Here is a 20,241-nt window from a genome sequence, read left to right as displayed (position 1 = left end):
ATGATTATCATTAACGCTTCTATAAATAGTAGAGATTAAACCTGATGGATTCCTATATGTAATTTCAGTCTTCTTAATATTTACTTGACCAACAACATGAGCATAAACAAAATTATCCTCATCCATTCTTGTAATGACTTTGGTAAATTTTTTAACTTTAACAAGTTTGACTGATGAAGCTCCTTTGGAAGAAGTTGAAGTATCTACCAAAGAATTAGACCTTAATGAAGCCTTTTTGTTAAAAGAAAGATCAACAAAATTTTATTTTGCATCTTTTGGAAGAGATAATCTCTTCATTTTCTTTGATTCAACTACATATAAATACAACACAACAGAAACTATGTTAAAAAAGAATAATATCAAAACAACATCAAGGAATCAAAAAAAATCTTATAGATAAGAATTAAGAAAACCAAAATGTAATACAATACTATGAATTCGTTATATAAACATAGATAACAGCTACATTTTTTTGAATCATTTTTAAATAAAAACATAAAATAGGTAATAACATCACCATGCCTACATAGAAACTACAAACATGAATCAATATATGAAAACCAATCGATTGAAACACAGTAAATAATCAACTTAAACAAAATATTAAGATAAAAAACTAACATTTTATATTAGAAATAAACAGATAAACATACAAATTTGATAAAATTAGGTTTATATAAACAAAAAAAAACTATATCTAAAAGTGCGAATATTAAGTAATCTAATAATTTCTGCAACATAAAACAAGAAACAACACTTAAAATACTTTGATTAACACAAAATCGAACCAAAGCAAACAGAAAAACATGAATATCGAATATACAATGAACTAGGGTTTCATAAATAATAAAACAATGAGAAGAAATCGAATAATCTGGACAACAATGACAACAAAACGAAGCATTAAGAACTTCGATTAAGCAAAAACAGAGTGAATACGAACTTAAAAACATAAAAACTAAAAAACAGAAAATTATCTGCTTCCATAACTGCAAGAAGATAACGATGAAGATTAACAACGAAGATTTGAACAATATTTTGAACTCAAATGAAGGATTAAACAATCGATAGCTTACTGATACGGTAAGAAACAACGTAGAAGAAGGATGAATAAGGGGGAAATGGAGTGAGGATTTTCTATATTGCAATTGAGGATCATGTACTCAAAAAATTTACCCTTTGCAGGAAGATTCTAAAAAGTTGGAGATAATTTCAAAAATCCACCACCGTTTTGATAAAAATAAATTGCAAAAAAACATACCCACTCATTTCTTTAGATGAATAGACACGATTAGGACTCACAGTCTCGTTTACCATCAAAAGTGTGATAAAATTGATTTTATGTTCTCAACATTCGACCACAAAATTTCTCCTACTTTAAATATTGACCCCATAAAAAATAGTTATTGAAAATGCTAACATTTATTAGTTGATCAATTTTTTTCTTTGTTCTGTTTTCACCTTTTCTTCCAATTGTTATGATTCTCTCTTGTTTTGCCAGGAGGGAAGAAGAAGAAAAGGTCGTTTCCTTTTCCTTTTTTTTTCTTTTTCTTAATTCTATCTCTCATCTCTTAAGAATTTTATAGTTGGAAACTTGATATAATTAAAAAACAGCCAAGATGAATGATTTGTTCTCAAGTTCTTTTAAAAAAAATCTTGACGACATGGAGGCCGGTGGTGGCAGTGCCATGAACGACACCGTCGATCTTGATCAGTTTTTCCAAGATGTGGAAAATGTGAAAGAAGACATGGTTGGAGTGGAGAAATTGTACAAAAAGCTACAAGAATCAAATGAGGAGAGTAAAACGGTTCATAATGCAAAAACAATGAAGCAACTCCGGGCCAAGATGGACTCGGATGTGGAGCAAGTATTAAAACGCGTGAAGGTCATCAAGGGGAAGCTAGTGGCCCTTGACAAATCAAATGTGGAGAATCGAAAGATTCCTGGTTGTGAACTAGGCTCGTCTACGGACCGAACACGCACTTCTGTTGTTAGTGGTTTGGGAAAAAAACTTAAAACCATGATGGACAGTTTTCAGGCATTGCGGGCCCGGATGAATGATGAGTACAAGGAGACAGTCGGGAGAAGATACTTTACAATTACGGGTGAACAAGCAAACGATGAATTAATTGATAGTTTAATATCTAGTGGAGAAGGCGAAGATTTTCTTCAAAAAGCAATCCAAGAGCAGGGTAGGGGTCAAATCATGGATACAATTTCAGAAATTCAAGAAAGGCATGACGCTGTAAAAGATATAGAGAAAAACTTGATAGAACTCCACCAAATATTTTTGGATATGGCCGCATTAGTAGAAGCCCAAGGACAACAATTAAACGACATCGAGAGCAATGTGGCCCATGCGAGTTCATTTGTTCATCGTGGGACCGAGCAATTGGTGGAATCCCGAGAGTTGCAAAAGAGTTCAAGAAAATGTACTTTCATTGCTATTGCCCTTATCCTTGTGCTAATAATCGTTGCACTTTACCCCGTTTGGTTCCCCATGTTGATGGCAGGATAAAATGATGTGTTCCAAGTTTCCATCCCAATTTTCTTCTTAGAGGTGTATTTATTTTTTTAGATTCTTTTTCTTTTTTAAATGATTGTAGAAAATGTAAATTAGTATGTAAAAATATTTAAAAGATGTACAATGTTATTAGAAATGAGAAACAAGTTACATTATACAATCAATTAATCAGTTTTCACAATTTGAAGATGATTCATTACGTATCTTTTTGTGTCATTGAATAAATCAGATTTCATATCTTCAATTGTCTTTACTCTTAAAACAATCAAACCTATTTATAGGTGAAAGATGATATTTATCTTTTTACCTTTCGTTCTTTTAATTAATATAAATTTCCTATTCATAGGAAGAAATCTACTTCAAAAAATGAATCAAACACATCAGCTCCTAAACGACATAAAAGGGGAAGTCCTAGTCTTGAGCGAGTCTGTAGCCTGTTTGTTTTAGGCCTTAAAATAGCAACTGTAAATAACAAAAGGTCATTTATGAAAAAATAAAAATTTAGACATACGACGACGTTTTACCAAATTCTATGCCTTTTTACTTTTTAGAAGGTATCTTCTTTTCCTACATCTAAATTTCATTTTGTGATTCATAGAACGACGATCAATTAAAGAAAAACTATTCGGAGCTACCAAAATGGCGTCATCAATGGTTGCTCGTCAAGCTGCTAACGTACTTCGTATCTCCTCTCCTAGATCAGTTTCTCACACCGCTTCATTTATCCAGCGACGCGGCCTCGCCGGCGCCGCCGGTACTGTACATCTCTCTCTCTCTCTCTCTCTCTCTCTCTCTCTCACACACACACACTAATAATGTGTGACCTAATCGTCTCTAAATATCGATGTGCATTGTGGTTTTAACACGCTCACACATATTTTTTGATTTGAATGATTGTGTTTATTTTTAGATCCTCATGGACCTCCAAAAGTGGCCTTCTGGAAAGATCCAATGAGTCCGTCCAGGTGGAAGGAAGAGCATGTGAGTGCTCTATCTTTTTCTATGAATGTTGGATTACATAATTGAAGGTCTTGGGAATTTCACATGAATTTTAAAAATTATAATCTTTCACATTTGATATGGTGGTTTTTACATTTGAGATTGATATGAATTTTAAAACTTTTTCAGAAATCTTTTTTTGATAATCCATAAATCTTTTGATGAACTTGTACCTATGATGATGATTATTATATTTCTGTTTGTAGTTTGTTATTCTCTCTTTATCTGGATGGGGATTGCTTATCTTTAGTGGATACAAGTTCTTCACCAGAGGCAAGAAAGATAAGGTATCTTTTTTTACTTGAAATCATAGCTTCATTACTAATGTGTGAAAAAACTTCATTAGAATCTGCCAACATGATATAATTTTTCTATTATGAATCAGTTTTGACCAGTCTTTCTACTAATCTAAGTTAATGTGTTTCTTGGGTTCAATTAATGAAGTTTTATTACGTTGACTTTTTTGTTTTTGTAAATACGAAATTTATTAATCATGTCTTTCTCTTATCACAAGCAATAACTATTGATATATGAGGTTTTGAAGTTCAACTCTTTACAGTTTTGAGTTAAAGGGTTTTTAACCTTTTAAGAATTTCACAAGCTTAGTGGTTGATCTAGGGTACATAATGAGAAATATCAACATATTTACTATTTTTATTATATTATAATGTACTTTATTTTTCACAATAATAGCAATATACTTACATTTTAACCCATAATAGGAATATGTAACCCATGATTGCGACACAATTACATTTTAATAGACATAAATATCAACATACTTACAATTCTTTTATCATAATAACAACATTACTTACATTTAAGTTAGCGAAATACAAATATGTTTCTATTGTTGGTAAAAAAAAATAAAGTAACGTTACTATCATCAGGTAAAAAAAATGTAAGTATGTTTCTGTTATGGGTAAGAAAATATAACTACTTTGTTGACTTTGTTGTCATTGGCTTGTTTGTGTATTGTAGAAATCGGTGGAAGCATAAAACAAAGAAGTTGCAATTTTTTCGGAAGCTAATAAATCGTTTATGATTTCCTGTATTCTATAAGAATTATGAATTGTCCTTGAATATGTATGAATCTTGATCATAAATTCCTTAAGAATTATTATAGTCGTATTTTGTGCATTTTTAAAATTGGTTGATATAGACAACAAGTTTAATTTGTTCTTGTGATGATTGTAAGATGTGACGGGTCTTTTTGGTAATACACTTTAGAAACTAAATATGTTTAAATACTTATCATCATAAAATTAAATACTTACATACATATATCCATGAAATTCCTCCCTTTTTAACAACAAAATATGGTCATACTTTATTGTTTAAAAAACTTTTGTGTTTCTAATTAATCTGGGTTAATGACTGGTAAGGTAATGATTTTTTGTAATTATACACATTTACTCTCTAAACTTTCTTTTTGTATGTGATTTACCATTGAATTTGTACAAATTATTTTCAAAAGACCAATATGACTATCTATAGTGGAGTTATCGGTTACAAAGTCGATACGGAAATAAGTAATTAAAATCTTATTACACGTATATTACACCTCAATCGAAAGGGATTACATGAAAACTATTGAGCATTGCACGTCATTACCCATTTACCCTCAATAATTTAGAGCCCAATCTCATTTCTTCCCTATAACTACAATCCGATTATTCCCTAACTCTTTCTTCCCTCCATAAACAAAATGAACAACCTTCAACGATGAGTTTGATGTCTAACGAAGATAAGCTATTAACAGTTTGTGTTTACTGTCATGGAATATTCACCCCAAAGTCATTACTCTACTTCGATTCAGATAGAACATGTGTGCGTGTCATTGATTTTAGTTGCATGTGCTACTTAGAGTTCACCACATTCCTTGAAAATCTCACAAGAGAGAAATGCAAGGATGTATATTATTCATTCCCCAAGAAAGATTGTTTGAGAGATTGAAAATTTTGCATAACGATGGGGACTACAAATAATTTATTGACTTTGCCAACAAAAATGATAGGAAAATCATTCTTATGTCAGCCACATGAACGAACTACTTTTTGCTTGCATTGGGGATGAAGAAATTAAAGATGAAACATATGGGGATGAAGATCAAAACCGTGAAAATAATGTTGACTCTATCATGTTAGACAATATTTCTTATGAACACAAAGATAATGAAGTGGTGGTGTCAAACAATAAAACATTAGGGAATATATTCTTGAATTTACTTTGTCTTGTTGCGAAGAACAAGGAAAGTGATTCTGACCAAGGAGATGATACCAAGGATGAACCCTTGTATCATGTACATGATGAAACATAACAATGAGATACGATGGTTCCAATCCAACGAATGAAGTTTTTAATGGAATAGGGCCAAAATCATTTTCCTTGTATTACATTGGCAGATATATATAGATACAATATTTACACTTTGGTACCACATAGATTACCTAATTGAGTTGCTAGTTTAATATACCCCCTTAGTCTAAGGAGGAGGATGACAGATGCTTAGACTAGATCTAAAATCCAAAAATAGAGCTCGTGGGAGACCTTTGGTGAAGATGTCAGCAATTTGGTAACGTGATGCGACATGTAAGACCCGGATTTGGCCATGTTGAACCTTTTCACGCACGAAGTGAATGTCGATTTCAATGTGTTTGGTCCGCTGATGCTGAATTGGGTTTTCTGACATGTAGATGGCGCTGAAGTTGTCACAATAAACGAGAGATGTGCGTAGTGGATGGTGACCAAGCTCGAGAAGGAGGTTTCTGAGCCAACGAATTTCTGCAACCACGTTCGCGATGCCTCTATACTCCGCCTCTGCACTAGAACGAGACACGGTCGTTTGACGTTTAGCTGACCATGAGATTAGATTATCACCTAAAAACACACAATAGCCCGATGTAGATCTGCGTGTGTCTGGACATCCGGCCCAATCGGCGTCGGTATATGCGGTGAGAGTGGAAACCGAGTTGCGTTGTAAGTATAAGCCCATGTCAATGGTTCCTTTAACGTACCTAAGAATACGTTTTAGAGCATGTAAGTGAGACATCCGAGGAGCATGCATGTGCATGCAAACTTGTTGGACGGCATACGAGATATACGGACATGTGAATGTGAGATACTGTAAGGCCCCGACGAGCCTGCGATATGTTGTAGGATCGTCAATTAGTTCCCCTGAAGAGCTACTGAGCTTCCCTTCAGTGTCCACAGGGGTATGTGCAGGGTTACAGTGAGCCATGTTTGCTCGTCGAAGTATATCAGATGCATATTTCTCTTGTGATAAAAATAACCCTTTTGGGTCACGTTTGACGGAAATTCCCACGAAGTAGCTGAGGTTGCCCAAGTCCTTCATGGCAAACTCAGTAGATAGACGGGTTAAGAGTTGTTGGCGAAGAGTTGGTGAGGATGTGGTGAGAACAATATCGTCGACATATAATAGGAGATAAGCTGTATCATTGCCCTGTTTGTAGATAAATAATGAGTAATCGGACGCACTGTGATGAAAGCCTAGCGTGGTGACATAATCAGTGAATCGTTGGAACCACGCGCGAGGTGCTTGTTTCAAGCCGTAGAGGGACTTCTTTAGACGACATACATGATGTGGAAAGGAAGGATGTCGGAAGCCCATGGGTTGATGCATATACACTGTTTCTGCTAAATCCCCATGTAAGAAGGCGTTTTTGACGTCCAACTGATTTATGGCCCACTGATTTGTCAATGCAATGCTAAAGACCGTGCGTCGCTGGTTTAACAACTGGGCTGAATGTCTCTTCGCAATCGACTCCAACTTGTTGTGACCTGCCATCACAAACCAAACGCGCTTTGTAGCACTCAAGAGATCCGTTAGATTTTGTTTTATGTTTAAAAATCCACATGCATCGGATGATGTTCATGTCGGAACGTCTTGGTACTAATTCCCATGTATTATTATCAATAAGGACATTAAATCCATCTATCATGGCATGGTTCCAAACGGGATTGTTAAGGGCTTCGGTAGGGGTGTGGGGAAGAGGTTCGACGGGAATAGAGGTGTGGAGATTTAATAATTGTTTAGGTTTGGAGGAGCCGGTCATGCTTCTTGTGCGCATGGTATGGGTGGGTGGGGGTGGCGGATGAGGGATAGATGTGGTACATGTGGGTGGGGGTGTTGGATTAGAAATAGGTGGGGTGGGTGTGTTGCTTGGTTGTTCCGGTAGTGACTGTTGTGTTTGAGGTGTTGCTGGTTTATTTCGGCGGATGTAAGTTTTGAGAGTGGATTTTGGTTGAGGTTGTGTGGTGGGAGGTGTTGGTGATGTGGTAATGGTTTGAGGAATGGGGTTTGACAGATGAGGATTTGGGTTTTGAGGTGTGGGTGGAGATGTGGTTGTGGTAGATTCCCAGATAGATGGATGTAGATCACCCGATTGGTCTGAGTGAAGGAAGTCATAGGAGGGAGAGAGAGAGAATGAGTGTTAGCAAATGGGAAGACATTTTTGTCAAAGATGACGTGACGAGAACTGATTATCTTTTTCGTGGAGAGTTCATAGCATTTATAACCCCTATGGTTGGAGGGATACCCGAGAAAAACACATGGGGTGGATCTGTTTTCGAGTTTGTGGATAGAGGTGGATGGGATAAGAGGATAGCAAAGACAACCAAAAGTACGAAGGTGGGTGTAGGTGGGATGTTTGTTGTATAGAAGGAGTGTGGCGGTGTTGTTGTTCTTGGTTTTGGATGGTAGGATGTTTAAAATATAGGTGGCCATTTGAAGGGCATGATGCCAGAAATTAGGGGGGGAGAGAGGCGTGGGTGAGGAGGGTGCGCACAATGTTGTTTATGGATCTAATTTTTCGTTCGGCCTTCCCATTTTAAGAGGAAGTGTGAAGGCAGGAAAATCTAAAAACCATCCCGTGTTGAGTACAAAAATTATGAAATGATTGATTGTTGTACTCGGTACCATTATCACACTGAAAACTTTTAATTTCTCTTTCAAATTGTGTGTTAATGAGTTTGTAGAAGTTTAAGAAGGTAGGATATGCATGGGATTTATTTGTGAGAGGATATGTCCATAGATAATTTGTGTAATCATCTAAAAATAAGATATAATAGTGGTGACCCCCCGAGCTGAGAACCGAGGAGGTCCATAGATCACTGTGTATAATATCAAATGGCAAACATGTAACAGATGAGGAATCATAAAATGGTAGTTTGACATGTTTACCAAAAACACACGATTGACATAAATGTTTTTCTGAAAAAGTCTTAACAGAAATGAAATTGCGTTTATTTAAGACACGTAATAAAGATGAGCTAGGGTGGCCTAGGCGTTTGTGCCATAGATCTTGTGTCAGGGCAACAAAGGTGGAAGGAGGATTGACTTGTGCAGAAGAAAGTGAGAGGGGATAGAGATCTCCACTGCTGTTACATCGAAGGATAGGAATCCGCGTCTGATAATCCTTCACAAGAAAACCAAAACGATCAAATTCAATAGAGATAGGATTATCGGTAGTTAAACGACGAACAGAAAGAAGGTTTTTGATTAGTTTAGGTGCATGGAGAATATGATTAAGTTGTAAAGGTGGGTAGGGTGGTGGTAGTTTTGTGTGACCGGTGCCATGGATGGGTATTTTAGAACCATTGCCAACAACAATATTATTTTTTATGCCATTATTGAAATAATTGGAAATATTACCAGACATGTTAGACATGTGGTTTGTGGCGCCGGAGTCAAGATACCAATTTTGGTCTGGGTTTAACGTCATAGTGTGCATGGCCTGCTCAATGTTGGTTGGAGTGTGGGAGGCTGCGTAGTTGTATGGATTAGCGCCAAGGATGCCTGCGGATGTATTATTGTTTTGTGGTCTGTGAACCGGGGCAGTGGGGAATGGAGCAGGTGGAAAATTCCATTGAGGTGCCTGCCAAGATGTATTCCACCCGTATGGTGGTTGTTGTGGGTAGTAGTTATGTTGGTAGGAGCGTCCTCGACCCCGACCTCGACCACGACCTCGACCCCCACGGCCTCGCCCCCTGTTGCTGTTGTAATCTGATTGATCAGGTTAACCGCGTCCACCAGTCCTGCGGTATTGTTGGTCATTCGGCTGTTGTTGGAGACGGTGATCGTTGGTGTTGGTGGTGATCTGTATGTTCAAGGCTGCCAGATTGTTGACTGTACTGGAGGTGGTAACAAGGTTGGTGCTGGTACTCGAGGTATGGTTCTTGCGAGTTTCTTCCAAGATTAGTTTTGACCTGGCTGTGTAAAAATCCGGTAGAGGAGTGGACTGTTGGAGCCTGGTGGCGAGACTGTCATACTTATCTCCAAGGCCATTAATTAACTGAAGGACCAAGCGATCATTGGTAACCGGTGCATCAACATTAGTGAGTTGATCAGACAAGGTTTTAAGTTCTTGACAATAAGAAGATACATTAGAAAAGGATTCCAATTTGACATTGTTGAACTTGTTTTCTAGGTACATAGCCCTTGTTGGTTTGCTGTCAATAAAAATATTTTCCAGTGATTTCCAAGCCTGGGCAGCTGTGGAATCGGGTTTCAGAATGGTGATTAAGAGATCTTTGGAAATCGTACTATAAATTCATTGGAGAACAATATAATCCAATCGTTTGTAAAGAGCCACTGCATCTGCGTTTTCCTTATCTTTTTCAGTTGCAGGTTTAGGAGTAGGACCTTCCTCTGGTAAAATATGATGAATAACGTCGTAGGCACGACAATGAATCTTGAATAGTTCCACCCAAGATGTGTATTGGCCGTCATCCATCTCAAGAATGATGGGAATGAAGTTTCAAATATTGGTGACGGTAGCAGCAGGATGTAAGGAAGCCATCGATCAGATTAGGATAATAATAAAAAAAAAAGATGAAGAAGATTAACCTGGAAGGAAGATGGTTTGGGTCGAGTAGGGGAGAAAAGAAGAAGATGCGGCAAAGAAGAAGAAGAGGCAACTGAAGGCAAGGAGAGATTGCCGATGAAAGGTTTAGAAGAAGAAGCGGCTAGGGTAATCAGAGTATTATGCGCGCTCTGATACCATAATGGAATAGGGCCAAAATCGTTTTCCTTGTATTACATTGGCAGATATATATAGATACAATATTTACACTTTGGTACCACATAGATTACCTAATTGAGTTGCTAGTCTAATAGTTTTTTAATCCCAATGAGCTTATGGATTGTCTAAGTAATTGTGCAGTTGCCCATGGCTATGATCTTTAGTATCAAAGAAAATGATTTCGTGAGATTCTTAGTGAGGTGTTGCAAACGCAACAAAAACCCAACATATACTTTTAGGATTTGGGCCTCTTGGATGGGTAAAGAGATAATATTTCAAATTAAGTGCCCTTAATGATAAAGATAATTTCTCTAGGACGTTTTAAGATGGGTTCAATTTTGTCTTAAAAAGATGGATAAATAAATATTTTTTGAGTGATATAATAGATAGACCTAAACTTAATTAAGATAAATGAAAACACAAATTTCATAGAAGTTTAACATCAATGTAAACGTGTACCAGTGTAGAAGTGAAAAATGGTTTGAAATATCTTATTTGCTCAAAAGTCATTATAAAATGATATTGTTAATGACATATGATCTTATATGGTCATACCTTATAGTAAGTTACGACTAATTGATTATTTATTAGTATAATTTGATTATTAATAAATATAATCTACACTTTTATTTAATTGGAAAAATATTATTTTATGAAAATAATATTTTACAAATTGAAAAATTATTATTTATGGAAATAATACTTATCGGAGAAATAACAATTTATAAAATATGTCATAAAGTATGATTTTTATAGGCTATATATATACTATTAAGGATCATAACATTATTGAATCAAAATATATTTCAATTATAACAAATGAGGAATCACAAAATGTTAGATACATAAAATTTTGGATCATTCATATTTTGAATAATCACATATTTCAACTTCTCAAGTGTTCCCTTTATGAACCATGAGTCCATACTTTTACATTTATCAACTTCAAGCTTAATGGGCTGAATTGAGGATCCATTTTATTACTCAAATAACCTTCAAATAAAAAAGGCTTCGCCAAACTCGATTCAAGTTTTTCAATTTTTCTATTACCGAAAACAATCAACATATGTATAAAAAGTGGATAAAAATATTAAGTGAACTTAGATAAAATCAAAGCGAATTGTAATGTTAAAAATTATCTTGAATGTTTTGTTGAGAGTTGGAATGATGCGTAATCAAGAGGCATGTCAAATTTCATCTTCTTTTAACATGTGATAGAAAATACAAGTAAGCAGCCTCAAAAGATCCCCAAAAATAAATAACAATGTAAATTATTTATGTCAAAAAGTGATATGACTTGTTCATAGTTGGTTCACCATTATGTGTACTAAAAGATCCTAGTTTTCTAATCAAACCTAAATGTGAACCATTTGACTTATTAAAGCACGATACAACTGAATGAAAAGTTGCCTCATACTGATATGTAGGACATAAATACTTCAATGTAATCTGTTTTTTTTACTCACTATCTTTAGCCACAGAATAAGAAACATTAATCTAGGAAATTAAAAATTAGCTTCACCAAAACTTACACAATAGAAAACGAGAATTCAGTTCTAAAACCAATAAAAAACCGTTAGAAATCAAGAATTCCTGAAATTCGGCAAAAAAAAAAAAACAGCTAGAACTTAATTAACAAATTAGAAAAGAAACTAGAGCTTAAGTCAAAATCGAGAAATCAATGAAATCCCAAATCTAACTTAAAACAAAATCAAGAAATTTGTGAAATCTAGAAATTGGTAAGCCTCACTAAATAAAATGATCACTAAACTTTAACAAGCAACAACATTTATCTAGAATTCCATGTAATTCGAGTCTTGACAATGAACAATCGAGAAACTAGAAATTGACTCTTCAGTCAATGGAAAACTGAACTTCAAAAAGTGAGATGTCAGGTTATGTGTACATTAGCCACAAACCAGAAAAAGAGACGAAGGGTCGAACACCTCTCTGATTGCTACAAACTCTACGATGAGGAAGTAAAGAAAGAGTAAAATTGACCAATCGAGAGCCAATTATACTTCCCAATGATCTTCGAATGGTGGTAGTGTGGGGGAACGAAAGACAAAAATCTAAGGTAAAAGGAGATGAGAGATTTTAGAAGTTGAACTAGAAACTAGGGCAAAATCAATCACATATGTAATCAATTAGAGAAATCATACCTGTTTCACAAATCATTACGAGATTAAAGAAGCTTAATCGATTTAATGATTCCAATGAGTTGAAATTTTAGGAAATAACCCTACACGATCTGAATCTTGGACGACGATGAACGATTCTGACAAAAAAAATTCATGATTGGCTGCGATTTTTTGGTTGAGACACTAGTTTACATCAAGAACAAACAAATTTACACGATCGAAACAAATCCTAGAAACGTGTCAAATTCCGAACAAAGTTAGAACTCAAAATCTCATATGAACGAGCGAGTCGTGTAACCAAATGTCCACCGTAATATGACTATTAGGACGAGAATTTACCACCTTCGTCCCCAAAAATCTCGCTAGCATATAAGGAAGATCACAAAAGACTCCTGACGTGATGATGCTCCAAAGATAGAAAAGATTATGGGAAGGCACCTTGTCATCGTGATGTTTTTGATTTATGGTGAAAGCGATCAACCGATGCAAGAACCGATAGATGGGTGACCGAACCTATCCTTCGCAAGAATTCCACGAACTATACTCGTGATTGGAAATTAATCTCCAAAACTGCACATCAAGCAATCCCGTAGTGAAGTCTCAAACACAACCCTGTAAAAATAAGATGAAATGTAGTGATTGTGTTTCCGCTTCTGTATACAATCCCATTCGCCAATAAAACTCATGCATGCTACATTCTCGATAGACACCTCCTAATATAATTGTAAGGGTTCAGTTGAATGTTTTCAAAACTAATTGTGGCAAAAAACTCCACGGACAACTATCTATAAACCAGTTCTTGAATGGAAAATAGAGTACGCTACCCATTGCATTGGAAAGTGAACCCATCTCCTACATATAGATTTTTCCAATATCGCTCCAATTCAGCCAAGACCAATCAATCATGAGTGCTAACATGAACTCCTAATTATATAACTATCCCAGTTTATTTGAATAGTTGTTGAGCATGGATTGCGAAATATTCTGTGGGAATCAATATAGTGGATGTACACTACGAACATCAATATGTTCTTGTTCTTCAGGAAATGCACGTCTTGGTCTCATGGCACCTAAAAAAATTAACAAGCAACACCACAAACATAATACAAATTAAGCAATTAAAACAAAACAAGAAACTAGAAACCCAGTTTTCACATCGTGGTGTTGAAAACCACGTTCTGAAGTTGAGGCAAACTCAATCTGTTTATCGGTCATTTTCAGGGCAAATCAAACTCAAATCCATGTTTGGCGTTTGTTTAGGCTACTATCCTAAGGCTTTTAAACATGCATGCAACAATAATTTCATTTGAAAATTGACCCAATTTTGGCAAGAATGCTTCAAGAACAAACCCTAACTTCTAGTTACCAAAAATCAAAGGAAATCAAAGATTAATGAACTTAAAACACATACCTTCGATGATTAAACGTAATATAGAGCTAGGAAAAACAAGATTTACGGCCGAAATCGAAGTGAGGGGGGACCAGAAGCAACTTCACGATGTAATATTATATTAAAAGAGTTCACAAAAAAGTGACTGATGATCTGTTATACGTCTGTGAGTTTGACTGCTTCACGTCGTGGGCTTGGGCTCACGTTGTGGACTTGAATGGGCCGAATTCTATGGGTTGTTACTATTGGACTGAATTGTTTAGTCCATAAAGAAACTAGTCTTTTTCCTCTTATTTATTTATTTATTTATGAAATCATTATTATTTGTTTTAAAAAAATGTTGTTCACAAAAATATTTTTCTTCTACCATAAGGACCCCACAGTCGATTTTGAAAATATATGGAGAGTGACCAAGTAAATTTATCCTAAAAATGCAAAACAAATAAAAGAATAAAATAAAAGAAAATGCAAACCAAATTAAAGAAGAGAAGAAAAGAAAATTCAAACCGAGCTCGGGTTGCCTCTCGAGAAGCATTTTTTTTATGGAGTTATGAGTCGGACTCCGTATGCCCTACGTGGTATTGGTTGGACATACGATCTCCATATGCAGCTTCTGTTCCCTCCACCTTTTCTTGTACACTTGCATCCTTCTTAAATACGCTTTCTTAGAATTTTCCTTCTTCACTTTAGAATCGCCTTCCTCATGTTTTCGTCTCACCCCTTTATTCTTTACAACAAGTCCAGGTTCTCCTTTTTCTTTTCGTATCTCCCTAGCTTCAACATCCTCCTTATCCATAGTTGGCTTGCTTAATTCTTGTGTAATCTCTTCTTCTTCATCACTTGATTCCAAACTTTCTTCACTTTCTTTACTAACTAGGTGACTTTGGAGTTTTGAAAGCTAAGACCTAAAAGAACATTGGAATTGAAGCTCTAGGCTTAGTACGCTTGACTTGTTCTCTTGTTTGAATTTCTTTTTCCATCAATTTCTCTAACTCCTTAAGCTCGTTTTCTTCATCCATAAAGAATACTTCATTTTGAGTACAATCATTGTTGAATGCATCTTCCACTCCAAATGTTATTTCATCATTCCCCACTCCTAAGGTAAGATTTGACTCGCGAATATCCACCAAGGCTCGTGCAGTATTAAGTAAAGTGCGTCCAAGGATAATTAGGACATCTTGATCCTCCTTCATTTCCAGTGCCACAAAATCGATTGGAAAAATAAATTTTCCATTTTTTACCAAAATGTCCTCAATTATGCTTCGATTATGAGTCACCGAACGATTGGCCATATGAATTTTCATCCTAGTAGCCTTCAATTCTAGAAGGTTGAGCTTTTGGTAAAATGAATATGACATCACATTTATACTAGCTCTAGAATCAGCTAAAGCATATGTATTCATGTTGTTTCCGAATTCACATGGAAGTGTAATGCGTCCAGGATCTCCCATTTTTCTTGGTATCCCCTCCATAATGACCATGAAACTTTGCTCACTTAGTACTACCTTGGTGTTAGGATGCAAAGTTATGCTTCGATGTGGAGTGTTAGTGCTTACCCTCTTGTATGTGTAAATGGGTTAAGTCTTTCCTATAAATAGGAAGTGAGTGACTCCCGTTATGTAAGCAAGTGTGAGAGCGTTAGTTTAGATAGAGAATTTTTACAAAACCCATTTGTACTCTTTTTATCAATACTAATCAGAGCTAATCCCAGATTTATTTACTCTATGTGTTCATGATTTGTATGATGATTCACTAGATCTTTCATATTCTGCATTTGTCATCATAATCAACACCACTACAATTGGTATCAAAATGGGTGTTCTTGACTTGATCAAGAATTGATCCATGATGGCATTCTAGATTTGGTGATTCTTCAATTGTTTTTGATCTTCATGTTTAGAGAGTGTTTTGTGTTCTAGAAATCGATTTTTTCCTTGGTTTGATCCATAATTCTATTTTCTCTCTCCATAATACTTTTTTTGTTCACCTTCTCTCTCTAGAAAATTTTCAAGTTTTTATGATCATGGGGTATTTGGCTTATGATTCTTGGATTATAATCATTGAAGATTTCAAATACAAAGTCAACCAATATCAATACTATGGATTGGTATTGAAAGGTGGGTTGATTAAATGGGGAACTATGCTTTCTTATGGAGGCTTGAAGGATGATCATTGAAGTTTGATATTTCAACCACTTTGTAAGATTGAATGGTCGGATGAAATTACCTTGTCCATAACATGTAGTTGTGATAAAAAGGATGGAGAAGAAAGAGAATCGTTTAAAAAGAAATACGTTTCTCTTATTGAAGACCCAAATGATCTTCATGCTCTTAAATTTGTTGAAGTTCAAGACTATGGAGTTCAATGTGATGTTCTTGATGTTCTTGAAGTTCATGAAAAAAAGATTCAAGTTGATTCTCTTGAACATGAAAAAGTTTTTTGCTCGATTAGAGTTCAAACCGATGATATTTTGTGTTCTTGTGATTCGTTTGAAGGAATGATTCCTTGTTGAAAGTCCATAATCCAAGAAATTCACAAGTATCAAACTCCAAAAGATTTGATTCAAACTTGCAAAGTTGAAGTTGTCAAGAATGAAGTGGTTCTTGAAATCAAATCTTCAAGATGCAAAAAGATGAGGAAGAAAAAGAAGAAGCAGATCAAATGTAAAAACAAGCAGGTTTACTCACAAAAATCGTCAAATGTTGTTGTGAATTCGAAATCCATGAAGCAAATTTGGGTTCCAAAGCAACAATCTCCAAGTGTTCCATTGAATTTGAAGTCAAAACCCAAAAGTGTTGATGATTCTTATGAAGATGTTCTTAAATCGTTGAAGAACACGAAGAACGAGTTGTACAACACGCATTAATGTTCAAATTGAAGATTTTCTCGTTCCAAAAAAAATACCAAGATCTTCTAAATTTGATTCATTCGTTGCAAATGGATCTCGGATTGTCAAAAAAGTATCACAAATTCTTAAATGGATTCTAAAATGTCCATGATTTCGATTCGTATTTTATGTTTTTCATTTTTGATCGATTTGCCTCATTGGATAAAATCCGTTTCAACCACATTAATTGATCCAATTATTTTTGTTTAGATCAAAATTCCAAAAATTAAAATCACATTCAAAATTTACTGTTCATAGTTTTTTGTATTATTTCGAAATTAATTGATCCTTTTTCGAAACACATAATCCTCTACTGTTCATAAAGCCCATTTTGACAAGTTCTGTTACTATTCATACAAATTAAGCCCATAAATGTTTAATGATTCAATATCCTTAATTTAGCACAAAGATTCATCAAAATCAGTTGGATATATCTACTTGCGTCGTCCTTTTATCATACGTCTTATTGTGTACATACTTGATGTTTGCAACTCGATTTTTGTTTTCGAGTTTTTGAGTCTCGATTTCTTCTAATCATTTTGAACAATTGACGAGTTTTGATTATAGAGATGTACTTGTGAATCGATCATATGTATTGAGTTTTATCACAGAGATCGATTATGATCAAGTAAGAACTAAGAAGTCGGAAATTGATCTCTTGATTTTGATGAAATTGATCAAGAACTTCGAAATTTTTGTGAAGAACAGTTGGTTTATCACATTTTTGATCTGAAATAGGACATTAGAATCATCAATTTGGTGTTTTTGATCTTTGACTTCGAAAAGTCAAACTGTGAAAAAGTCAAAATCTAGATTCAAGAGATGAATCGGTGAATTGTACACTGAAATTGATAGTTACAAGTTGTTTTGAAGCTGTGAGAGTCGAAATCTAGTCTAATTTGAGTCTAATTTCGAACTTGGAGGTGATGTATTCTTGATGACGAAGATTGATTTTGGAAAACCAAATAGTTAATGGAAATCGAAGACTGATCTTGGTTAATGGATTGATTTCGAAGGATTGGAATTCGTTTATTGAAGTCGAATGATTCAGAAAGTCAGATATCGATGGTGTTGGGTATCGATATTATGTACATGGTTTGATGTCGATTTTGGTTGATGCCGGGTATTGGAATCGAAACACAGTAATCAATTTTGACAAGATGAACAAGCATGACTTTGAATTGATTTCGAAAGTAGATAGGCTGTTTAGATGTCGATGTCAACTGGTGATGTCGATTGGGATATTTTTGAGTCTGTTAGGTCCAGCTTAGTGTTGCGTCTATTGGGCTCGTTAGCTAGTCCAAGTTTTGTCTCCGATATGGGCCTGTCCATCCGTGAGTTTTAATGTAGGGTTTTTTTATAAATAGATGCTTGCATGCATCCTAGAAAAAACGATTAGATAAGTATTTTCAAGCGTATTCATCGTTCTTGTTTTGTAACCCTAGAATCCTCTACAGTGGAAGTTCTTAATCGAGCTCTGCTGAGGATTGAGTTAATCTAATCATTCGACTCATTCAGATCCATAATTGTGTTTTATCTCACTGTTTTTTACGTTCTTTATTTACCTGTTACAAAGATCTAATCGATCAAAGAGTTTTTATAACTCATTAATTGGTATCAGAGCAAGAGGCTGTGTAATTCATACACATCTCTTCTGTGAAAGAAGCGATTAGGGTTATTCCGCATTAACTGATATTTATTGAGCCGTCATTCCATAATTGACGTAACTCAGCATTTATTTGTTTTGCCCTAATATTACATATTACAAGTCTGATCTTTCAAACAGGTTAAACGATCAAGCATGGACGAGTCTCAATCTAATCCTATCAACATCTCAAACAACATTGGATCAACGACAAAGATTCCTATTCTTTACACCCAGGATTACGAAGTTTGGGCACATCATTTTGAAGACTATGTCATCGGATCTGAAGATAATGGGTATCTTATTTGGGAAGCAATTGTGTCTGGACCATTTGCTCACTCAGGAACATCAAAGATCATTAAAACTCAGAAAGAATATAATGATCTGTTAAAAGATGTAAAAGACGTTGCTCAAGACGAAAAGGAGAAGTTTCAGTGCAATATCAAAGCATTGAGACTGATCCGATTCGCTCTTCAATCTGATACATTTAGGTTGGTGAGTTCCTGCAGTACCGCCAAAGAAATCTGGGATAGGTTGCGAGAGCTATATTCCACAGATAAAGATTTGGAGCATTCCATTCAGACATTGCTATTGTCTGAGTTTGGTGAATTTAAGCAGAATTCTGATGAAACTGTCACTCAGACGTTCGATCGCTTCAATCATCTTCTTAGCAAGATGATCAAACATGATATAGAAAGGAAGCTGATTGAACAAAAGATCACCTTTTTGAATGGCCTAAGATCTGAATGGAGAGTTGTTGTGTCTACAGTCAAAGCTCATGAGCAGTTCAAGTCTTATTCGTTGGCAAAGCTGGTGGGAATTTTGAAATCTCAAGAAAAGATTGTCATGCAAGAGAAGAATGTGGTCTCAAGTTTGGGGTCCTTGGCCCTCCTGTCTAAAAGCAAAAATGTGGTAGAAGATAAAGATCTGAACCTAGAAGACTATGATCTTACTTCTGAAGATTATGCAATGATGGTGTCTAATCCAAAAAGGTTCATCAAGAAAAGGTTCCCTACCAATAAGAACCGAAATTGGCAGGGAAGCTATAGTTCTGAAAAGGTTAGGGAGGAGCCAAAGACTGAGGAACCAAAGAAAGAGGCAAAGGTTGATGGAGATTCTGGTGTGAACTGCTACTACTGTGGAGGAAAGAACCATTATGCCAAAGATTGTGTTTTGAAGAAAATGGCAGAGAAGGATGAGGAGAAAGACGAAGAGTCCGTCTTGATGAAAAAGCTGGAAGAGATCAAGAGGAAGAAAGCTGCTACTAACCCTTCTATGAATGCTCTTATTGTACAGGGTTCGGCAAAGGATGACGAGTTCGGTGGCGTGCAGGTATGGTCAACCGACTCAGAGGATGATGAGGTGAGAAAGCCTTCACATGGAAATGCATATGTTGCAAGAGGTGACGAAAGCAACGGGAAGTGTTTGATGGTGACTGATGTATCTCACATGAGGGGATACAATATTGATGGTGGAAAAGAGGACACCAAGGAGCGAGAGGACTTATGCTTCACAGCAAAACCTCTCAGTGTGCAGATCAATGAGCTTGACGAATTGATCAAAAAGGTACAATCTCTTTTTATTTCATTCAAAGTCCCACAGAAATCATAT

At 35.5% G+C, this 20,241-nt stretch overlaps 2 protein-coding genes and 1 long non-coding RNA gene across 3 annotated transcripts; 2 read left to right on the top strand and 1 right to left on the bottom strand.

Annotated features, from left to right (window-relative positions):
• The first annotated feature begins 1,476 nt into the window (after positions 1-1,476).
• LOC145100317 (syntaxin-125-like) lies at positions 1,477-2,677 on the top strand. The gene has a single exon (XM_079037635.1). The coding sequence runs from the start codon at positions 1,620-1,622 to the stop codon at positions 2,517-2,519; it is 900 nt and encodes a 299-aa protein (XP_078893761.1). The 5' UTR covers positions 1,477-1,619; the 3' UTR covers positions 2,520-2,677.
• Positions 2,678-3,093: 416 nt separating this feature from the next.
• Positions 3,094-4,707, top strand: LOC145100316 (uncharacterized). Its single transcript, XM_079037634.1, has 4 exons — positions 3,094-3,279; positions 3,436-3,506; positions 3,731-3,811; positions 4,506-4,707. The coding sequence occupies exons 1-4, from the start codon at positions 3,165-3,167 to the stop codon at positions 4,521-4,523; spliced, it is 285 nt and encodes a 94-aa protein (XP_078893760.1). The 5' UTR covers positions 3,094-3,164; the 3' UTR covers positions 4,524-4,707.
• A 7,609-nt stretch (positions 4,708-12,316) lies between these two features.
• On the bottom strand, positions 12,317-14,219 carry LOC145100315 (uncharacterized). Its single transcript, XR_013704966.1, has 3 exons — positions 14,120-14,219; positions 12,730-13,778; positions 12,317-12,639 (listed from the first exon to the last, which is right to left on the bottom strand). It is a non-coding gene; the product is annotated as an uncharacterized LOC145100315 (long non-coding RNA).
• Positions 14,220-20,241: the final 6,022 nt, after the last annotated feature.

Source organism: Lactuca serriola, chromosome 4, assembly GCF_051521515.1.
Source record: "Lactuca serriola cultivar US96UC23 chromosome 4, Lser_US96UC23_V15, whole genome shotgun sequence".
NCBI classification, from domain to species: Eukaryota; Viridiplantae; Streptophyta; class Magnoliopsida; order Asterales; family Asteraceae; genus Lactuca; species Lactuca serriola.
The sequence above is the reverse complement of the archived record's forward strand: the minus strand, read 5'-3'. Positions and strand labels throughout refer to the sequence as shown.